The sequence below is a fragment of the Aythya ferina genome (assembly GCF_964211825.1).
Source record: "Aythya ferina genome assembly, chromosome: 3".
Classification (NCBI taxonomy): domain Eukaryota; kingdom Metazoa; phylum Chordata; class Aves; order Anseriformes; family Anatidae; genus Aythya; species Aythya ferina.
Genome location: NC_140298.1, coordinates 18,110,021 through 18,131,852, shown reverse-complemented (window position 1 = coordinate 18,131,852; position 21,832 = coordinate 18,110,021). Strand labels below are relative to the sequence as shown.

Sequence of the window (21,832 nt, the reverse complement as noted above, 5' to 3'; positions counted from 1 at the left end):
AGTTTCTCCTCTCAGAACTCAGGAAGCCATTCCTTCTTCTTGCATTCAGGCTGTACTTGCATCTCATTTGCTGTAAAACTGTGCATTGGCTTGTATGGTATGTCTGCACTGGAATGAGCAACAGTAAGTTATCTTTCTTTATATTTCTCCTTGTAGGTTACACTACATCTTCCATTTCTGCAGATGTAGCCTAGCGTTTATTTTAAAGTAAAGGGGCACCAAGGTCAGCTGCATGTAACTCCATAGCAGCAAAAAAATTTTTTTAAAGAAAAAGTTGTAACAGAAGGAATGAGAGTATAATACTCAGTGGCCTCACTATGTAATTTAAGCCCATTTAAGCAAAAGTCTAAGAAGGATACAGATTGCACCAGAACCTGCTTTTGAGAAAAGTATATCTGCTTCCATTTGGGCAAGATGGTAGCAGAAGAAGCACCCTGAATTCCTCCTCAGAGTGTCCCATCCCACTATCTTTTACTGCTGCATTTGCAGGGTTAGATATACTTGTTTGTGCTGCAATTAACACTGAGTAACACATGCATGTTGTAAGGTACTCCTTGCAATGTTGCAGTAGCATAACAAACACTTATAGCCATTGCTCAAGGCAGGACATTCTTAGAGCAAGAATGGACTTTGAGCCACCTCTAGTACAGGTGATAGAGGGAAAATCAAAAGGCATCTACCTTTACTTCCTGGTCCAAAACTGAACTGCAAGCTGGGAGTTTGTGGGAAAACAATTCTACCTTGAGCAAACGGAACCAGTTCTCACATTCTCTTTCAGGAATTGAAATGATTACATTTAAGTCTTAAATGACAAATCAAAAAAATTATATACCCATACCTCATTTCAGGTCGTGGCAAGTGAAACTTGCCCTGTTACATCCAAAGTCAACTTAAGGCTTCATTAAGATTTAAGTCTACAACAACCAACTTACATCATGTTGAAGGTAGATATTTAAAAGAGGTTTATTGGGGCCAATACTAAATTCAAACAGCTACAAGTTCATTTTCCATGTTTACCACACCAACCGTTGACAGATGAAGTCTCAGTGGAAAATTTTCATTTCACCGTGACTTCCTGAGATGCGACTACAGATTTTTAATGTTTGGCATTTGATCTTCAGAGAAATGATATTTTCCAAGAACATTCCAGCAAATACATTTAAATCATTACTCAAAGTCAAAACAATTTGCAAGTTTTGAAACATAAAGCTGTTAGTATGAAATTAGCTTTTATTTTTTACCTGAAAATAAATGCACATTTATCATTTATTCAAATGAAAACTGAAAAAGGGTATCGTAATCAAGTGGGAACCTTAACAGAACAAACATCACAAACATCTTCAAGTTCTTTGACGTTTCCCATCTCTGGCTAAAAAACACAAGATTGAGTCTTTTTTTTTTTCCTAAACTTTTTGTCAATTTTGTTTGTTCAATTAAAAGAAACACTTGATAGCCCCACAGTTAGAAGTGGTATAAAACAAAACCAGCTAATCATTCTCATCAGAATTCAGGTCCACATGTTGCCAAACATTTATATAAAACTTCCACTAACTGTCGTACTAAATAGGATTTAGTAACCGCTTCTGTAGTTTAGCTCTTGGTATCTTGACAAAAGAAGTCAATGTTTAAGTATGTCAGAAGTCAACGCTATAGTGTAACTACAGTATAACTCTAACAGGGCTTCTAAATACTGTTCACCAGAGTGATGTCTTATAGTTGAATTTCAGTTTCAGCAGGTACTTCAGATTTACCTGAGCAACATCATACACAATGTATCTAGAAAGAATGTTAAGGAACAATTCAAGCTGTTTGATATTAGTAACACAGAAAAACATAGTCAAACTCCACCTTTTCACTTAAGCTACCATACTGTAACATGCCTGTGTGATTAAGCAGTTCTAATAGCTTAAACTCAGAATCTTTTAAGTTTTACTTTTCTTTGAATCCAAAGGTGTTCTTATGTAACAGTTAGAAACTGGAAACTAACAGCCACGTGCAGAATCAATAATGTAGCAGGAAACCTCAGTGGCAGGCACATGAACTGACTTAGGTACAGAGCTGTAGTTCTTGAACATTATTTCTGTCAGGCAGACATAACACACAGTGGCTTTCCTCCTATTTAAAGAGTGGAAGAACATAGCCTAGATGAGATCTTCAGTTACATACCTGACATTCCTCAAGTTACGTGTAGTTCTATTGCTAAGGACTTTGTGCTGGAAGATAATCTCCTCCAAAAAAAAAAAAAAATCTCCACAGAGAAGAGCTCTACAGCGACTGGTAGCGTTAGAATGTTTTGTGACCGCACTGTACCATTATATTTTTTCAGAAGACAGTTTCAAGTCCATCTTACCTATTTTTTGTAACATGTTAGGTCCAGGAACTTACCTCTGATCCCAACTCTACACGAAAAGCATCCCCATTAAACACAGGGTAAAATGAAGTAAATGCACATCATGTTATCTTAATTACTTATTAACTGCATTTTCCTATCATCTGACCAATACAGATAAAGTACTGAAGAAAATTCAAGATAAAGCCAGTACTGCTGCAAGTTCTGTTGCTGTGACTGCTTCTAAGAGAAAAATTTACCAAGGGAGAATTCAGTTTCTACATAGCCCAGAGGTTGGGCTATATATAATAATATATATATAATATTATATTAATATTATATATATATAATAATTAGTTATATTTTATATACACATATTATATAGTATTATATATTAGTGTCACTGATAGTGAGCAAGTAGTAGCCAGTCTTTTCACAGAGACTACACGACTTACTCTCATGACCTCTCGTGAATGTAGAACGCACGCTGATTTGGGGATACTTCTGACTAGAAAGAGACTTAAAGGCTACATCTCTGACAGGCGTTTTGAGGTTTACTATAATATTTGTAGAGGATTTGGGGAACACAAAAGAAGCTGTGTGATAAGAGACTACAAGTCACACAGCCTGCTCCCCCATCTCCTCCTAGCCAAGCTGATGTTCCTTGAGGAAGAAGCCGTACTGGAGTGATGTGAAACCACAGGCTGCATTCCACTTCTCTTGTCCTGGCATGTCTCCGGGCAAGGTACTATTTGGCAGCATCCCTAGGCCACTCCAATACCTTCAGCTACTGAGTCCCCTTGGGACAACAGCTATTTGCTACGTGTACTGTTTCTCTTTTTTTTGCCAGATGACAATTTAAGTGTGGCATCTCTAAAATCAGCCTTGAAAAAAAAAAAAAAAAAAAAAAAATGAGTACTCAAAAGTAGCTCTAAAAGAAATAAAACACTCCATGGCAAGAACTCCTGACTGACACTAGCAAGATCCCGCTAAACTCAACAACACTCATACACAACATGCAGCCAACATGATAGCAAAGGATACTCGTTATATAGAAGACAGGTATCATTAATTCCTGTTGAGATTCCATTCCCTAAGGGAACCTCTACTCCATCAAGGCTGGTAGTAGCTGTGGGATCAGGTGCAGTTTTGCCCAAGCCTAGAAGGGGAAAACATAGTAGTTAGAAATCTTGAAGGCAAATACATACTTCACACATAAAGAAACTCAGCCAGGCAAATATTACTTCACATATATGGTCAAATGCTGACCAGGAACAGAAATATCTTAAAAAGAACACAAAGGATATAGTCTAGTTACTCAACCCAGCATCCCCATGTTTACAGTAGTTGTACTCTGCTGTATTTACAGTGAAAACTGCACACTTTGCTGTTAGCTTTGGTCATACAGATCAGATGATTAAAATGGATCAGACTACACTTACAGCTTTCATATCCTAGCATGAATACGTGCACATTGTAACATTTTCAGAAAGTTTTAACAAATCAATTCTTAGTTTTTCAACTCTTCATTACAAACCTAATTTGACCTAATCATATGATTTAGCTTTTTCTCAGTGCATATTTAATTCAATTTTAGGAAACTAATTTTAAGCCTCTCAGAAACAAATAGTTTAAGCAAAGCCACTCATTACCGAACATTACCGTTCTCCTCTTTCAATCTCTGTACAGAAGATAGTTGTGATCATCATTTCTTCTGTTTGTATTAGACAACAGTCTTCTTTTTTTTTTTTTCCAGCGCAATATACTGCTACTTCTTGGTGATAGAAATGTAAACAGCTGTTCTACCTGAACTTTTATTCTTAGCCTTTCCCTTCTCTCCAAGCTTCCAGAGCACTTTGAAAGCTGAACAGTTATTCCTCTGATCTATCAAACCCCTCACCTTTCTACTAACGTATATAGCATTGTTATGACGAAAGTAAGAAGTTGGAGAATACACATTGCTTTTTCTCGTGTTTGATCAAACGAAAGTCTCCTGCTGAACTTGAGACAGCCCTTTAACTTCAGCTTTAGTGTGCTAACTCCCATCTCAAAACACTCAAATATTGTCAGATGTAATCATAAGGCAACATTATGCAAACTCTTGAAGAACAGCAGCTACGAAATTCCTATAGTTCTTTTCACTAAGCAGAGAACCAAAAGGGGACTTTGCCATCAACAGATTACCAGTGACAACTGCTAACTGCTAATACTTACCTTTCACACTGTGTTTTCCCTTGGGCAGTTTTGTTATGTGAGAAGCATTCTTTAGCTCATACCTGGATAGCACAAAGAACACACAATGGCATTTTAAATTCATCTTTAACTATCTTGGTGGAAGAAAAAAACCACTTCTTCAAGCTGAAGTGTATTGTGAGTTAAATTCTACTCTTCCGAAATTCAGAGGCCTTTCATCTTTGTCTCTGTGTCGAATTTTAATGATACTGGCATTTAAGACAAGATTCGAGACTTGCAACATGTTCCCCCTTCCCTCCCACAAGTTCTTATTTGAAAAAAAAAAAACATCTTAATTTTAAAGAAATACAAAGTGCTCTTTTTTCACACTGAAGAGGCTTGCAATTTTAACATTAACTTCTATCATGGCACCTTAAGTAAGGAAATGCTTTTCATCAGTTACTTACATGTTTCCAAGTGCAACTTCTCCCAGTAGTATTAACCCGATGGGATCAGCTTGAGATGTGTGACAGTAGTTAGCACTCTTGGATACCATGTCTGCAAAATAGATGCCTTTCCCAAACATGTAGCCAGTCTGCAAACAACAAAGGAGGGGGAATAAAAAAATTGAGACGTTAATAAAGGTAGCATTGAAACCACCTGGCTGGGCTCCCAGGAGAGCACAGTTGCACCTCTAGCTCTTGTAGACACTGTCCAGCAACCTGTTCTGGACACCCAGTATTGTTGTTCTGCTTAGAGATCACATTGGGTACTTCCCACAGAAATTCTCCTATTTAGGTTCTGACAGTCACCATCTCTGGGAGGCAGCTAGAGAAGTTTAACATACCACAGGAGCTTCAGGGGGAGCTATCCGGAGACCCTGTGAGAGGATACCAGCGAAGTTGGTGGTGCGGGAGCCATGCCACAGCAGCTGGCGGTTATGAAGCTGCTTAAAGGGCTTGTAGCGCTGACTCTCTCCTTCGCGCTCAATCCTGAAGATCTTCAATTCAAGATGGGATAGGAGAAAAAGAAAGAACAAGTAAATAAACCATTGCCTGCATGCAAGTAATCAGATTAAAAATTGCCCAGTCTAGAACATACACCAATCAGCTATGAAAAACTATCTACATGGCTTTCAGTATTTGCAGCTTGCTATGTCATGTTAGCAAAAGTAGCAGCCTTGATCACACAGTCAGTGTTATTAATTATTTCTCCAGCCTACCTTCGACATTTTCCTGAGACCATAGTTTTCTGAAAAATCATTTAAGGAACCAAGGCTTAGTTTCAGAAGATTATTATTTTTTTATGAAGCAAATTAAAATGAAATAGAAGCACCTCAGTAAGCTTAGATTTATCTCTGCCTAAACTTTTGCTAATCTATTAAATACCAATTGGTCTATCAAACTACGCCTTCCAGAAGGGAAACAAGATAAGGTACTCAAAGAGAAACCACAAACAAATTGGTAGGCTCATAGATGCCAGTCTTCACAAACTAAAAACACAGTATTGCCACACTTACATCCACAACTTTGAGGTCATATGCATTGTGAGTAGCAGCATGGGTATTTTTCACATATTGTTTAATAATCTTGGCTTCCTCTGAATCTTTGTCAACAACCTGAAAAGAGGCAAATGAGAAGTTTCTTTAGAATATAAATTAGTAGGCTTCTTATAAGATGAGGACACCCACCCTACGCTTGCAACTCCCCATTTTATCATTTGTGATTTTTTTTTCCTAGATAGAGAAGATATACTGATATACAGAGAGCACTTAAGCAGAGAATGGCTGACGGGTGAAGTGGGAAGGCAGCTCTGGAAGTCTACATGACTTCCAATAGCCCTGCTCAAAGCAGGGTCAGCTGTAGCAGGTTGCCAAGGGCTGACTCCAGTTACGCTTTGAAGATCTCCAAGGATGGAGCCTCAACAGCCTCTCCGGGCAACCTTTTCTGGTGTTTGACCACCTTTGCTGTAAAAAAAAGTTTAAATGGAATTTCCTGTATTTCAATTTGTTCCCATTGCCTCTCATGCTGTCAGTGGATTCCCTGTCTTTTCTACTCTCTTCCACAACCTATTATTTATACACATTGGTAAGATACCCATCAAACCTTCTTTCCTACAGGTTAAAAAGCATAAGCTCTCTTAGTATCACCTTGTGCAACACATGTTCTAGTCCCTTAACCATCTCAGTGGCCCTTACTGAACTCATACCAATACATCTGTCCACTTAAAAAGTTTACTTGATCTGTTGCACTCCAAACCAACAAGATGTCAGGTTGCATTCCTGGTCACTCATTTCCTTTACCTTAATATCAGTTCGGAGCTTTTCATAGTTGATGTCAATTGGGTCTTTATCTCCATCTTCATTTCCACCTCTTAGAAGGCTGTAGGCAACCTCAATATCAAGCAAGTTGTCCAACATCTGCACTTTAGCCTGAATAATTTAAAGAGTTTTTTTTTTATTTGTGCCCTTGCAACGTTCAGAATATCTCTGCAATACCCCCAAATTATAAAAACGTATGTGAAGCACATGCCAGGCACTGGCACCTAACAAGACCGCCTTTTACATATATACATGAAAATGTATTTATGGATATTCACGCACACATAAAAATAGATCACGATATAGAACATACCTCCTGATACCTTATATCTATGTGTATAAATACGCGGATTATATATATGTGCACATATACAAAAAAGATATTCTGAAAAAAACCTCAAGCTTAACCTCATGCTTTTGTGAGGTTAAAACAAATCTTCAAACCTCAAAAAGTTTTTGCGTTAGATGTCTGGTATTAGATCTGTTGCCTGCAAACAGCGTATTGTTTCTTATCATTACCTGAATGTATTCTAAGTTATTTAGGAGAGGTGGTTTCTTCATCCCGAAGTCATGAGGAATCAGAGTATAGAAGCGGTTGGAGAGATCCAAGATCTGAGATTCAGAACCATTGTCAGAAACTGCCTACACAAGAAAACAAGCATTAAAGAAAATTATCAAGCATGGCAGAATAAGGCTCCATAGCAACAGACACACACAGTATACTTGAGAACTAATAAATAGAAGCAGCAATAGAAATCATGTTAATGTTGAACTCCCACAGGAGTAAAAGGGGCAATTGTATGTAATCAGTTTGCACGTAGTAAGTCGCTGTATCTACCTAGAAATATACAGAACTTCTGGTATTAGAAAAATCTAATAGGGACTATTTTGCTTTCCAGAAAACAAAGTCTACATGTGGAAGGTATGCGTGCACACGCTCAGCTAGGTACTCTAGCAATTGAAATAACTTCTTGTATCTATGCTTTCCCAAGGAGTCCATGACAAAAAAAGAAAAGGGGGTATGCTGATACACTTTTGCAAGCTGTTCAGGAAATACTATGCAGTGATTCTTAGAACGGTCCAGATAAATGTGTAAATATTCTTCTGATTCAACCAGACATTTATTCTCATAGTCAGACTCCTCTGGGGTGAAAACTCCAGCTCACTGCTAGACCAAGATACCAGTTTAATTCGCTCCACTGTCATTTATGTCAACAGCAAGTCTGTCTCAGCCTGAATTTTGTGCTAGAAAAGCTAGAAAGATACCTATCTATATACTACCTAAACATTTACAGTAGTGAAGAGAACTAGTTACCCATGGAAACCACATCATCTTCTTTACCTAGAAACACCTCAGATCTTTTCCTAAATCACTAATAATTTCACTTTCAACAAAAAGGCTTTCCCCTTTTATTTTAAGATAGATGCAACCTCTTTCCGTTACCTTTTAAGCTATAGACTAGGAAAGAAACCACACACACTCATACACCCCTCAGCATTCACCCCACTCCAAGCTCAGAACTCTTGCTCTAACATCTCTTTCACACTCACCTGCTGAACCTCATTAAGGATGGAGTATGCGCTCTGGATCTGTCGCTTGCTCAGTTTTCCCAGTGGCATCTTCTGCAGGTCAATCTGATGAAGATTTAAACAATTAAAACAGGATTGCACGACACTGAAACCATTGCAACACAGTCAAATATTAAGAGGTTACAAGATACTTCATATTCATTGTTGAAAAACAAAACAAAAAGAAACAAAGTTAAGAGTGATGTCTTAGCTATTGATTTATTTCATATGTTGCTGTTGCTTTTGTATTGATGGATCTTGGGAGAGTTTCACATTTGCATTAATGCTTGCATAATTAAGGACTGTCTGAATACAAAAGCATGTATCAAAAGTTGACTCCAATGGAGTTGTTTACAAAGGTTATACAAATCCCCTCTGGGCTCTTGACAGTACTCACTATACATCCTGCAGATCAAACTAGCATTTACTTAATCTGATGGGTTTAAAATTCAGCTCAAAGACAGAAGATCCAATGAAACCATGTACTACCTGGATAAGCTGTACATTATTGACTCATTACAAAGCTAGGAAACCCAGCTGTATGAAAATCTTCTCTGCAAGCTGAACTCGAAAGGCTCTTCTAACACACAGAGATTAGTTTGAAAGCCTTATGGTGATTTTTTTTTTTTTAATAGAGATTTTTAAGGATATACTTCTAGTTGCAGCTACACATACATATAGTCAGGGACTAAGAAAAGCCAAGACGGACTGCAGAAAGAGAAGAAAGGCTTCAAAACTGATCACGTCTTGGGAACACACTTGAGATTAATACTGCCAGGTGCACTGAGGGTGACAGCACAGATCAAAGTATGGGAAAAAAAGGGTATCATTAGAACAAGTGAGAAATAAAACAACAACAACAAAAAATAGAGCTTGGCCCAGTTCAAAAGGGGATCTGGACTTTGACAAGGCAATTCATTAATGCTTGTATCAACTGGCAACACTTCAAGTCTGAGCTGCATGCTCGTTTGCATGCTAAATTAGTGGCAGCATTGCCCAAAAAATCTGGTTTACCCCTTATAACAAAGACCACACCTATGTTTTAAAAGCTGTGTGCATAAAAACTAAATTACTATTTCCAGTGCTTGGCAAATTCTGGTCAGACTTCTGCGCTTCTTTTAAGGCTGATCTAAAACTGACACTTATTTCTGGCAAGCATGATGCACCCTGGATTGCAAAGATCTTGCTTCTGGCTGTGTAAGTGCAAATAAGTAGAGAAAGAAAGGTTAGAAGTGAAAAACATGAATGCGTATGGTCACCTCAAATTCCACCATTGCTTTCTTCATGCTCTCCACATCAAAGATCATCTTAATAAGGTCTTGGATTGGCTTAGCAAGTTTTGATTTAGTCCCAGCACCCACTGTGAGTTTCTTGACAGCTTCTTCATCCTGGGAAGAAGAAATAGTATTAGAAATAGCAAAGTCACAAAAGATAAAGGTGATACACTGGCTGCCATGGTAACAAATTAAACTCAGTTTAGTGTATGCATGCTATTATTAGACTGAAATTCGTAGGGAGTGTGGGACACTGCTCTGACATTCTGGAGCAAAGTGGCTTCAAAAATCCACTTATTCAGTAACTTAGCAGACCTTACTTCATGAGGGAGAATTGTGAAAGGTAGAATTGTAGAATCAAGGAACTGCACACTGTGTGCATCTCTGGTTTACCTCAAGGAAGAGGTCATTTACTTTTTCTGGAAGCTTTCTGCTACATAAAGACCTTGATATGAAAAAAAGACTGTTTACTTCATTGTTTTATGACAAAATACAGAGGTAATAATTAATTTCACTAAGTTCTTATAATAAAAACTGTCATAGATGAGTATAGGAATCATCAGTTAGCCACAACACCATCTTGGTACTTTCATGGATAGAGCATTTCACCAATAAAGCATCTGCCAGATGCTACAGCGTCACTGTACACTGCAGTGTAACAGACAGTTGCTGCAATATTCAAATTTCCAGAAATAAAGCTAAGCACTGGGTGCTTCATAGTGAAAGAAGTCATCCAGTAATGTGGCCACAGAAAAACGTAATGTCTTGAAAACAGGTCCTCCAATGTCTTTATAGCTATTAAACAGCATTCAACTATGTCATCTGAAAATAGTTTAAGTTATAGGTAAATCTTTAAATAAAGACACAAACCCCAATGGGTAGGAGAAATAGAATTCTGATTTTGCTTAGCTGTCTAAATAGCCAAATCCTACTGACACCGAGTGATTTCTCTCAGTCTGCTCAATATCTGCACTAGGCATAGTGCTGCATAAGATTTGCTTCACCATTTGGGAGGATTTTGGATGCAGAAGACAGATGAGAAGTCTCTATTTAAATAAAAGAAAATGGTGTTTTCAGACAAGGGAGTATGTGAACTGACTGCTCATTTAATTTCAAATTAACATCTGTAGAATTACAAAGAGTAAACAAGAATAATTGCTAAACAAACTTCAGTGTTGACAACAGAAAACAGACTAGTTTACCAACACATCTACTTTAATCTTTACACACGTGACTGCTCTCATTTGATCTACAGCTCTACAGCTCTATTTCTCTAGTGGAAAGAATAGGCACTAGTTACTTTACTAACAAAGTGAACTGACCAAGCAGTAAGAATCTCAATATCCCCCTGACTGGACACTTTTTCATACAATGCTATGAAAATATATATTTAAACATACCCATAACAGTACACACAGTAGCATGTATTTGTCCTCCCAGTGGTCTCCCTATGCTTATATGAATAACCCGTGCAATGAAAACATCTGCGCTTCATTCCTCAAATTTGTTAAAGTGTAAATGATCCAACAGGGAGCACGTTACAGGAAAGCAGCTGAGCAATGCTCCAGCTGGCACAGGGACATTTCAGAGTTACCTGTCCATAATCGATTTCCAGTGGGTAGAATTTTTTGGGATATTTAGTGAAGTTCTTCGAATGCCACGAATTGCCAGTTTTCTCTTCATACAAGTTAAGGAAGTGTTCAACAGCATCTTCTTTTGATGGCATCTGCTCCAGCTTGTTACTCCCAATTACAGTGCCCACACGACCCCAGGATCTAAACACCCAGTACCTACAGAAGTGAAACATGAGAAAAAAAACAACAGATATAAGGTTTCTGACTCTAGATCTCAGTACAATTTAAACCGATTCTGCAACAATCATACAACTGTGAATCAGCCATTTCCATACCATGAATTTAAGGGGAGACATTCTGCAGGAGAGCAGCAGAAGAGCCACCACAGAGCATATGTCCAAAAACTGGCGTAATAAACACGCACTGTAAACAGACCAGACGTACACTCCTGAAGACAAATGCATGCACAGGCGAAGAAAAAAAAAAAGGCTATCACCGCTTCAGTCAATGCTTCATAAATACACATCTTCAGACTTTTGGGGTGTATTTGAAAAACAAACACCATGCACTTTTAAGCCTATGACTCAAAATCCTAGAATTCAGATTCCCATTTCTCAAATAAACAATTCAAGTACACGTTTGTATTATCAATACCAGCTTGTGTAAGCTGATGTATTATTTACAGGGATACAATCAAGCAAACATTCCAATTTGTCAGGTGCAAAACGCGGTGCTGAGATCCCTCCATGTACCAATCACAGATCCAGGTACAAACGCCAAATGCAGAAGCCAGCAAGAAAAGCTTACAATGAACAAGGTAGAGTACAAATAAATCCAGAAATGAACCAGGTTTGTTGCTGACAGCTATTAACTCCTCCAGATTTCTGTGCATCCCTTGCATGCTTGTGGGCACAATTCCACTTCAAAGAAGCCTCTCCACTTCTTTATTTGTTGTCAGAAATACAACCACTGGACAGCTCTGCCACATGCCTGATGAGACTGGAAAGCTAAACGCATTATCACCCCCTGACCATTTCAATGCATTTTGCTAAGCAGCAGCACACTCAATTCAGGAATACGCTGTGGTGGAACAGGCAGAATCTGGTTTTGTTTCCCAGAATTACAGCTCTACAATTAGAAGACAAAAGTAAGTTGGAGAATATGGGAGAGATTCCCGCAGACTTCATGCACGTGGTCTTAGATGTTAAAACAGAAGAACCTTCTCCTGTATTTTTAAGGGCAGCCATGAATCACAGAGCAGCACGGCCCTCCTGTTAGTCAGTTAATCTAGACCTGAGAAGGTTCCTATTGTACGAGCCTCACTTCTCCTAGGATGCAAGAATGAATGCTTCCAGAAACAATTCAGCAACCTTTATTACTTCCCAACTTAGGTTTTGTCAACACCACAAAGAAACGTCTCCATACAGGGCAGAAACCTTCCCTGGATGTTTGCATATCCTCAGAAAAACATTTTGCCCGTTCCTTCTTTTTGTAGAAACAAAAAATCCAGTACTTATTGGAAAAAAAGTAAACAAAGGCATTTATGGGGAAAGCTAAATTCACCTGCTCTCTCTGTCATCCTCTAGGAGCTGCAGTTTGTAATAGGAATTCGTTCCTTTCACAATATCTACTAGACCCAGAGTTGCACTGAAGATCTTTCCACCTTTTTCAAACACATGAGCAGAATCCTCCAAACCTACAGAGAAGAAAATGAGAATACAGAAGTGGTTACCATTTTCGGTTGCCTTGCTACATTCACGTTCACACAGACATTTCATTAAGTTGTATGCATTTTAACAAAACTATTGGAAAAAACAGTGATAACATGCTAATTCAAAACTACATAAAGCATATTTCCTTTTCAACAGATAGTGAGTATGCACCTTTTGATGTATTGGAAAGGACCTCAACCCTAACTTGAGAAAAAAGAATTGTATGTTTGAGAAAGGACCATCTAAAATCTAGTATTTAACATTGCATGGCTGGCTGGAGGAATTCTCAAGAGATATAGTTTTGCAGGTGTCACTCTAGAAAATGGACTGAAAAAATGAAGGCTCGTCTTGGTTGCAATATGACCTCTCACGGTGACATCTGTACACCGTAGGTTTGGAGAGCAGCAGAAGTTGCCCCCCAAGTTAGAGTCTTGATGCAGATGCTCATGCCAGACTCATAGCCTCTACTGGCTAGGCTTTTATTCACTCTTCTGACAGGTGCTCATGAAGCTGAGCAAGGGACATGCTTCAGTTTAAGTGGTCCTTCAGAAAGATGCACAAGAAAATCTTGGAAAATCCATCTTTAGATGTCAATTAATAGCCTTCCTTTGAAAGCATGAAAAGCTGGTTTAAAAAATCAGGTTTCCTTTTGTGGAATCCTTAATTTTTATATTAACCCTTAACTTTTATGTTAAGGACTCCAAACCCTTATCCTTTCACAGAAAAATCTATTTTGTAAACAATCACACATCCTGCGGGCTGTGGCACAGGTTCAACCATTGCAATCACTCACCAGAATCAGGATCTACTGCTGCTCCACCTTTAACTGTTAGCTTCATTTTCTTTTCAGACTTGCTAGGTCCTGCAGGAATAAGGAGTTATTTTTTTCCTACGCAGGCAACGTGGTTTAACTTGAATCAAGATACAAATTCTCAATTTGCCTAATTATGGCCTTAATCAGACTTTAAATCAGGTTCCCAGTACAAGAACACCAGCACGTCAATGATTTTTTTTTAGCTGCCTTTAGCAGCCAATTCACTGCCATCCACCCCCAGCTCCCACACAATGAAATGAAAAACAAGGTCTCCCCACATAACATCCATTTTCCTTCCTCCTGGCCCCAAACGTCAGGCTGTACCATTTTTTCACCTACACAGTAGATAAAAGTCATATTTGTGGTTATGTTTAAATAGGATTTAAAAACCCCATCGGGAGTATGTGGGACATTCAGCCCCCTCAGACATTCTGCTGCCGTGAAATAGTTTGGCAATAACACACCCAGTTGAGTGATAGAAACCAAAAGCTTAGGGAATATGGAAAAGAATGGGTTCTGAAGATAGGTTCCGAGCAGATCTAATGGCTTTCTTCACTTTGCAGCATGAATAATGCAAACTTGCTCGGCAGTCATAAGGAATGCCACTGGTGTTGGATTTTTCCTTCCTTCATTAAAAAAAATAAAATACATTCTATACTCACTACAAGACACCATTGCTTTGGGCTCCAGCATTTTCTCACGTGTGAGCACCCCTGGTGGGGGTGGTCACAGTAGTGTCTGTCACAATTTAGTGCTCCAGCAGCTCCTTGAAGCTGCAACAGTGACCCAGACTGGCAGAGAAAGTGTTTTGGGGAAGAGTTCAGACTGATGTCAGGGAGCCTGTGCACGTATAGGATGAAAGATCTCTGAAGCCAGACTGACCTAGGACAAATGACAGCCAGTTCAGGGGACAGCTTCCTGTTTACTTAAAGCTAGTCTTGTCCCAAGGCTTGATTATTTAAATTTCTTATGAGAAAAAAAAAGTCAGAGAACTCTAGCAAAACACGGGGCTGGACTACACCCAGGTTTGTTTTGTGCACACACACAGCATTAAACAGGCCCCTGGAGAAACAACTGCATTGTTCATCACCTTGTTCTTCTTTGACCTTCCCAGCACTCTTCGTATGCTGGGGCTTGCTGCATTTCCCATCCACGGCCACCTCGTGGTGCTCCATTTTTATCTCTGCACCCCAAGGTGAAATTGCATGGATAGAAAGAAGCTCCTGAAAGCTCTTGCTGGAGGATTTCACGTCCTGAAGAAACGCCTCTGAGACCACGCGGACTTTGGCCTCCTTCACTTCTTCCATCTTCTTGCTCATTTTCTCCAAATCCTCTGAATAAGCAGGGTGGGGAAGGGAGAGACAAAAATAAATCAATGAGGTTTCAGACTTTAGCCCCTACCTCTGGCCATGATTCAGGGCTCCAAAGCTTTGAGGAAATACATTTCCACAACGTTCAAGACCGTAGCCTGGGCTAGAGCAGGAACACTTGTGTTTTACCTGGCTGGTCCAGCTCTCCCCTTCCTAGAGCTGGGCTGGGGCTGCCCTCTTGGGCATCCTACCAGGTGGGAGCAGATCTCCTACCTCAGCACCCAGTTTGGAGGTCAACACCAACAGGGAGCAAGAGCTGTCTCCAGAGAAAACACTGCCCTCAAGCGCCCACAGTCAACTCCACAGCTTCTCCAAGGCAAGGGTGGCTTCTCCGAGGTTAGAGTCCCCAGCACTGTCAGTCCACCAACACTGGCTCGCACACCACCACGCTCTGCACAGGGATCTGAGCTTCAGCTGCTGCAAACCCAACAGAGCCTCATGGCACAACCCACAAGATTAATATACTAGGGGAGTAAAACTTAAAGAGCACACATTGTCTTTACGTTTCCAAGCACACTAAGGCAGTGTGTGCACACAAACACTCCTCCTAGCCCAAACACTAATCCAGAGAGCTCTCAGGACGTGCACCCTCTCTGATCTGCTCAGCTCTGTGAGGAGCACTACCAGAAAGCACTGCATGGCTGCTCACTCTGTGTGCTGATGCACAGCGTGGCCTTGTTAGCTGTTGTCGTCATCTTTCCTCCCAACTCCTCCACGATGTTCTTCACTTCCTCCTTGTTCTTGGACAGCTTTCCAAGAGCCAGGATCTTCATGTTGGCCAGTGGTTTGTCTAGGGGTTTGGAAACAACACAGCATGTTAGTGACAAGCACAAAGCCCCCCAGACAAATAACAAACACAAATGGACAGCATCCCACACACTCGGAACAATCAGCTCAGTCAGCAGGGAGACAAGGGTCTAAACAGGCCTGACCTGTGCTAAGGCAAGTGGCAGAAGGCTTCCGTTCCCCTAGGAGGCAACAAAACCCAGCACACCCAACAAACAGAAGGCAGGAAGGATGGATATGTATGCACATTAGTTGTCTGTGTTTCCTTTTTTTAAACAAAAATAAAAATCAGTCTGCTTCAACGCTATGCTACTAGAGACTGTTCAGCTTCCCTCCTCATTTGATGTCTGGACAGCGTGGAAGCTCCTGCCTCTTCAAAAGGAAATCTGGTTTTGAAGAGTTGAAGGTTTGTGTCTCAAGCAACAGTGTTCCCACGTTACAATACATTTGAGTTTTGATCTTTTAGACAGTACAAAAGTTGTAAGTTGGCTGAATCATACAAACCCCGTAACAAGACAGAAGCAAACTGGTAACCAGCTGCTGCTCCATCACATCACAGTGTGAACACCAATGCAATGAGCTTTGCCATGTGGGTGGACCCAAGACACAGGAAATATCTCAAAGCGTATCCCCACTTCTAAAGTGAGCGCTATTAACTCTGGTTGACCAACTGAGGTGTTTGTTCACCCACTACCACCCAAACACAAGTGAGTTAAGCTGCCAGCAAACAAATCAACCTGGGCTTAATTCTAAATTAACAGACTGAATTTACTTTCATGGAATGGGTTGGAGACAGCGTATCTTTGTTTGTGCATTGTTAGTCAGTGGTTAAGACCAAATCCAAATGGAGGATTTCAAACTACCTCTTGACCTTAAAAAGGTGACACTGGACATGGAATAAGGAGTCTGGCACAACTAAGGTCCCTGGATGTTCCCCGAGAAGTCAAGCAAGAAGGCATTTCACAGCAGATGTCACTCGCAACACAGGCCTTTAAATTTCCAATTCATCACAAACATACCAAAACATACCCAAAATGATCTGTCAGGAAACAACCAGGATCTCAAGCACATGTCCCCAGGCAACCCACCATAACAGGGTCTACCTCTGCTAGGAAGATGAAGCACATGAGACTGCTATGCTGTTTCTCACCACAGAATCTCAGTCACTCAGCAGTAGAACAGCAAACAGCATGCCTGGTTAGGGTTTTGATAGGAATGGCATTACACATCCTGAGCTCCACTTACCTTGGGGTGCAGAAACGGTCTCTGTCAAAGGAGCAGACGCATGTGGAGGAAGCGCAGAGTTCACAGTTGCAGCCTCTGGAGGGAATATCCTATCCTGTTTCTTACACTTAAATTTCTTGAGGTAAGGAATTTCACGAAACTCCTGGGGGATGGAAGCATAAACAGACTTTATAAACAAATAATATTAGAAAATGTTAAGGCTAAATTGAGCACTGGTCAGATTTTGTAATTTACTGCAGATTTCTGAGATTAGGATTCATATTCAGGCAGGCAAAAACCCAGTTTACTGACTGGAAAACCAAAGCTAGAAGAAGATAAATGACTAGTTTCAAATCAAATCAGCAACATCTCTTAATGTAGTGTTACTGGGGAAAAAAAGATGACTGTTGTATATTAGGTGCTTAGCCCTATAGGGACATAGATGTGACAGGACCTCCCCACTGTCACAGGGGCTCAGCAGTGCAGTGCACTCTGCCCCCTAGCATCCAACACTGACTGCTGCCTATTCAAACTCCCTGTAAGAGGAAACATCAATAAAGAAACATACTTCAGATCATCAATTTTGCAATTAATACCCACCTTTGGGATTACCCAGTCTTTCCTGTTGGGAGTCTGTGTTTTAGCAACGCACTTAGTCCAGGCAGTGATGTCCCCTGAACAGTAATACGCGTCGCTCTTGAACACAAACTGCCCTTTACACTCTTCGCAGGGAAGCAGAGCTCCAAATGCCATCCCATCTGCCACTCGGTCCAAGATCTAAAGCCACAAGGAATATAAAACACGTCACAGCAGGAGTAAACTGGAAGCCCACACATTGCATTACACTGGGCTGGACATGAAAATTACTGTAAAGCTGTTGGCACACAGACACAGACTTCTCCAGTACTTCATGTCATATGTACATTGCACTTAAGCCAAGATTCTTTGCAGAATTATTTGATTTACAGTGCCTTAAACATGGCATGAAGTTTCCCCAGTCACACCACGCCTGTTCACTCACATTCATGACTCACGGTATCTCCTAGTTGGAGTCAGCATTCAGGAGAACTTATCTACCACATGGCCCCTGACCAGAGAGCAGCACAGGAATGGGAAAGGAGGAGATGAGATACTGCATCTGAGCACAAGAACGTAGGTGGGAATGTAGGCTCACACAAATCCCAGTCTTCCTGCCTTGAGATTTTCTTGACCATTTTGAGTCTAGACAGTTCCCATCCCATCCATGTGGATGCAGGTCCACATCTTTCTTGTGCTGGGGGCCCCAAACCTGGTTGCAGCACTCCAGGTGGGGCCCCACACGGTCAGAGTAGAGGGTGACAATCACCTCCCTCACCCCGCTGGTCACGCGTCTTTTGATGCGGCCTGGGACACAGCTGGCCTTCCAAGGCCAGCGACAAAAACAGGGAGCAGCTGGGACACAGCAGAAAAACAGCACATCGCTGAGACCAAAACATTTAATTCAGCATCAGACACCACCATGCAGTGCCTTCACAAGCCCATGTAATAGCAATATCATCAGAGTCCTGGGACAAAAGGCCTGGGGTTTGCACTTTTTTTTTCGTTCTGAAATTTTCTGTTAGGAACATGCTGCATGCTTGTGGACTTTGCAGCAATATCAGTGTGGGTTGGCTTCACTGAAGACCCAGCACACATGTAAATCGACTACTTACGGCGTTCTCCCCTGAAGGCACTTCCTGCTTGTTGGCAATCAGCAGCTCTTTCAGGTCATTAGTGGAGCAGACCTTCCTCAGCTCATCCTTGATGCCCCAGATCAGCTCTGTCTGTTCCTGTTAACAAAAGCCAGCAGCTCAGCAGCCTGCAGTCAATCACTAAGAACACACCTCAAACTGCAGCATGTGGACAAGGTTTTAGCAAGCCCATGGGATTTTAAGGTCAGCCTGGGAGACAGAGAGCAACAAGAAGCTTTGCCAAAGGGGAGAATCACACATTTTACCCAAACAGCTAGAACAGATTTTTAAAGCCACTGCACTGCAGCTCTGCTTTGTCTGGACACCAAGTACAGTCTCTCTCCAGCTGCCACAGCTCTTCAGTTAGGGCCTGACACTACACTCTTCTAACAAGGCAGTCTGTAGGATCTGATCAGCTAAAACTCACCTTCAGCTGTTTTTCCTGCTTTGATTCCTTCTCTTTCTCTTTTTTCTGCTTCTTTTTCACAGTCACATTTCCATCTACCTCCTCTCCTTTTCTCTTCCTAATAGGGAAAAAGCAAACACCACACACAAAGTTATTTTAATTTACGCTATGTTCATTTATTTAATATTTATGTTCCTAGAACTCTGTTTATTGACTGTTGATATCTGTAGAGGCTTGAATGTCCTGAGTTTTAGCAGGCAAGCCCAATTTATCAAATTCTTCGATTTTAGATTGCAAATACGTACTTGGTTCTGCAACAGCCACCTCAATCAGGTCAGGCACACTGAGCTTTTCCACAAGATAACTGTGATCTGGCAGAAGAGCACAGAAAATACTACAACACAAAGCTTCAGGCATACTCAGCCACACCTGTATTAGTTACTCCAAAGGCATAGATAAAACTTACTGTGTATACTTACACCTCTCCACATCCAAGGAGAAGTAGCAATGAAGGTTAAAAGACAGGACTATAGTATCTTTCAGCTGAATCAACAGCTTCATTTTTCAGCTAAGACAGTGCATATTGAAATAAAGGACAGCAAATATAATACTTCTAATAAGTTAACACACTGGGAAACTTGATACTTCCCAGCTAGCTCCTCTTCAGCTTGGAATTAAGTCTGATCTCTGAAATCAGACAGGAGGAAGTTTCCACCTGTAAAGTACTCCCAGGCTGACGGTGGTTTTATGATGTACTTACTACCTTGCAGTTCTGTATGCTAAAATATACCATTATTAGCTGGGCCCTTAGAGCTGCACGGGGAGAAGTTATAGAAAACGGCACTCAAGAAAGACAAGGAAGCCAAATGAAAGCCAGGGGATTTTGGCAGACTTCTGAAGAACGAGAGACCTCAGAGGAAGATCATTTATGTTTCCAGACTTCTGTCATCCCCTTGGTCTGCGTGGCTTCAAAACACATTGGTGTCAACAAATCATCTCAGTGCATGTTCTCACTGTGAGGAAATAAAGTGAAATTTTATCCCATTTGAGGCAGGATGGACCTGGCACTTGAGGCACAATATGAGCACAGCTTGGACAACTTGCACTTCATTTTGACAGAGCTGCTATTCTTTAGAAACATCAGCCAGGAGTCTTTTTAAGTATGCAAATTCTAACTTTATAAGCTGTGGCTGATTGTTAAGTCAAAGTTAACGTTCTCAGTTGCCCTCCACAATTTTCAACACTTCATCTTCTAGTGCTTTGCTACTGTTAAGATAAACTTAGTACAACAGCTTATTAGCTACAAGGCTGCAGGAGGATGTTGAAAGGTGCTCCCTGAGGACTTATCCACGAAGGACCTGCAAGTTCTAGGAAAAGTATCCTGGGCCTAAAACTGGGGCGAGTTCTCATTTCATCTGCAGTAGCTACCATAGCCCTTTGTTAGCACTTCTGGCCAAATTATGACTCAGACCGTTCTGTAAATCTTTAAGGTGCCGGGTTTGCAGAAGATCTGATCTCACAGCTGTCCCCTTGCAAGGTCCAATCGGTCAGAGCCTGGGCTGTGCTGCAAGGTTGCCTACCCCAGGGGACGCACGATGGCTACACCAGGCTAACAGCATTTGCTTGCATTTTGCAAGAAAAAGTCCATATTCTTTCTTAAATCACATAAGCAGGAACCAGTGTGGCAAGAATGGATACAGCACAAGCACAGCTGTGCCTTCAAAGGTCCCCAGACCATGCAAGTCCCCTCTTTGGCTGCAACCCCCACAAGGAGCAAGGCCAGAGCATCCACTGAAGATCACTACAGCATGAAAAACAAAGCACTCACCATGAGAGTCACAGCTCCTGAATTTTTAACCAAATCAGAAGCACACAGCATAATCCGGGAAAAACACATCAGCTTGAGCACAAAGCGCCCTGTTGTACCTTCCCAAGCCAGAGGGCTTAATCATGCAAGTATTTAGGATGGGTGCCCAAGTGCTGTGTATCTGCAGTCTCTCTCCCTTGGCAGGCTGAGAGTCTGCCTCCAGCAAGCCAAGACCCATGGCTGTGTAGTAACTTGTCTCTGGAAAGAGGAAAGCCAGGACTCAAACCACTGGAAGGCAATCACCCTGCTGAGATGCCTTAGGACCAAGGGAAAGCATCCAGATCCCAGCAGGAACTTGCACTTTTGGCAGCCTCTCAGAGTTAAGGGGACAGCGGGTTGATTTTCCTGTACAGAGCAGTTGCCATACCTGATCCAGCCACCCAAACTGCAGAATGAGAAGGATCATCTGGATTGCAAAGGCATAAAGCTGCAGGCTTCCCACCTTCTCTTTTGTTCCTGGCTGTGCTGAAGACTTAAAGTCTAATCGTTATTTTATAGTTTGAAGAAGGGACAGGCAAAGCTGAATTCACCTCCCGTCTGCGCAGAACTGCAAGTTTTAGAACTGACAGAACGGATCCTCACTGACACACAAGCCATCAGCCACCCTTGGGACCAAATACCACGTGCTGCCAGCAGCAGCCAGGTGCCACTGCGTACGCCCTTTCTCCTGCTGGGGAAGGGGCAGTCCAGGCACTCAACACGTATG

The 21,832-nt window shown here is 41.2% G+C and overlaps 1 protein-coding gene across 2 annotated transcripts in view; it reads right to left on the bottom strand.

The window, feature by feature from the left end:
* Positions 1 to 938: 938 nt before the first annotated feature.
* The window catches only part of PARP1 (poly(ADP-ribose) polymerase 1), a 28,412-nt gene continuing 7,518 nt past the window's right edge, over positions 939 to 21,832 (bottom strand). Inside the window, exons 5-23 of one of the 2 annotated variants that reach the window (XM_084515355.1) lie at positions 19,281 to 19,377; positions 18,836 to 18,952; positions 17,745 to 17,921; positions 17,166 to 17,307; positions 15,784 to 15,924; positions 14,855 to 15,097; positions 13,744 to 13,812; positions 12,802 to 12,934; positions 11,259 to 11,454; positions 9,650 to 9,778; positions 8,373 to 8,456; positions 7,341 to 7,463; positions 6,804 to 6,932; positions 6,021 to 6,119; positions 5,349 to 5,501; positions 4,969 to 5,096; positions 4,544 to 4,605; positions 3,374 to 3,488; positions 939 to 1,776 (exon numbers count right to left, since the gene is read on the bottom strand). In XM_084515355.1, the coding sequence (XP_084371481.1) occupies positions 1,695 to 1,776; positions 3,374 to 3,488; positions 4,544 to 4,605; positions 4,969 to 5,096; positions 5,349 to 5,501; positions 6,021 to 6,119; positions 6,804 to 6,932; positions 7,341 to 7,463; positions 8,373 to 8,456; positions 9,650 to 9,778; positions 11,259 to 11,454; positions 12,802 to 12,934; positions 13,744 to 13,812; positions 14,855 to 15,097; positions 15,784 to 15,924; positions 17,166 to 17,307; positions 17,745 to 17,921; positions 18,836 to 18,952; positions 19,281 to 19,377 (2,419 nt within the window). In that variant the 3' untranslated portion in view covers positions 939 to 1,694. Of the gene's footprint in view, positions 1,777 to 2,796; positions 3,214 to 3,340; positions 3,489 to 4,543; positions 4,606 to 4,968; positions 5,097 to 5,348; positions 5,502 to 6,020; positions 6,120 to 6,803; positions 6,933 to 7,340; positions 7,464 to 8,372; positions 8,457 to 9,649; positions 9,779 to 11,258; positions 11,455 to 12,801; positions 12,935 to 13,743; positions 13,813 to 14,854; positions 15,098 to 15,783; positions 15,925 to 17,165; positions 17,308 to 17,744; positions 17,922 to 18,835; positions 18,953 to 19,280; positions 19,378 to 21,832 lie in introns of those variants that run through there. The other variant, XM_084515354.1, reaches the window with a different exon arrangement.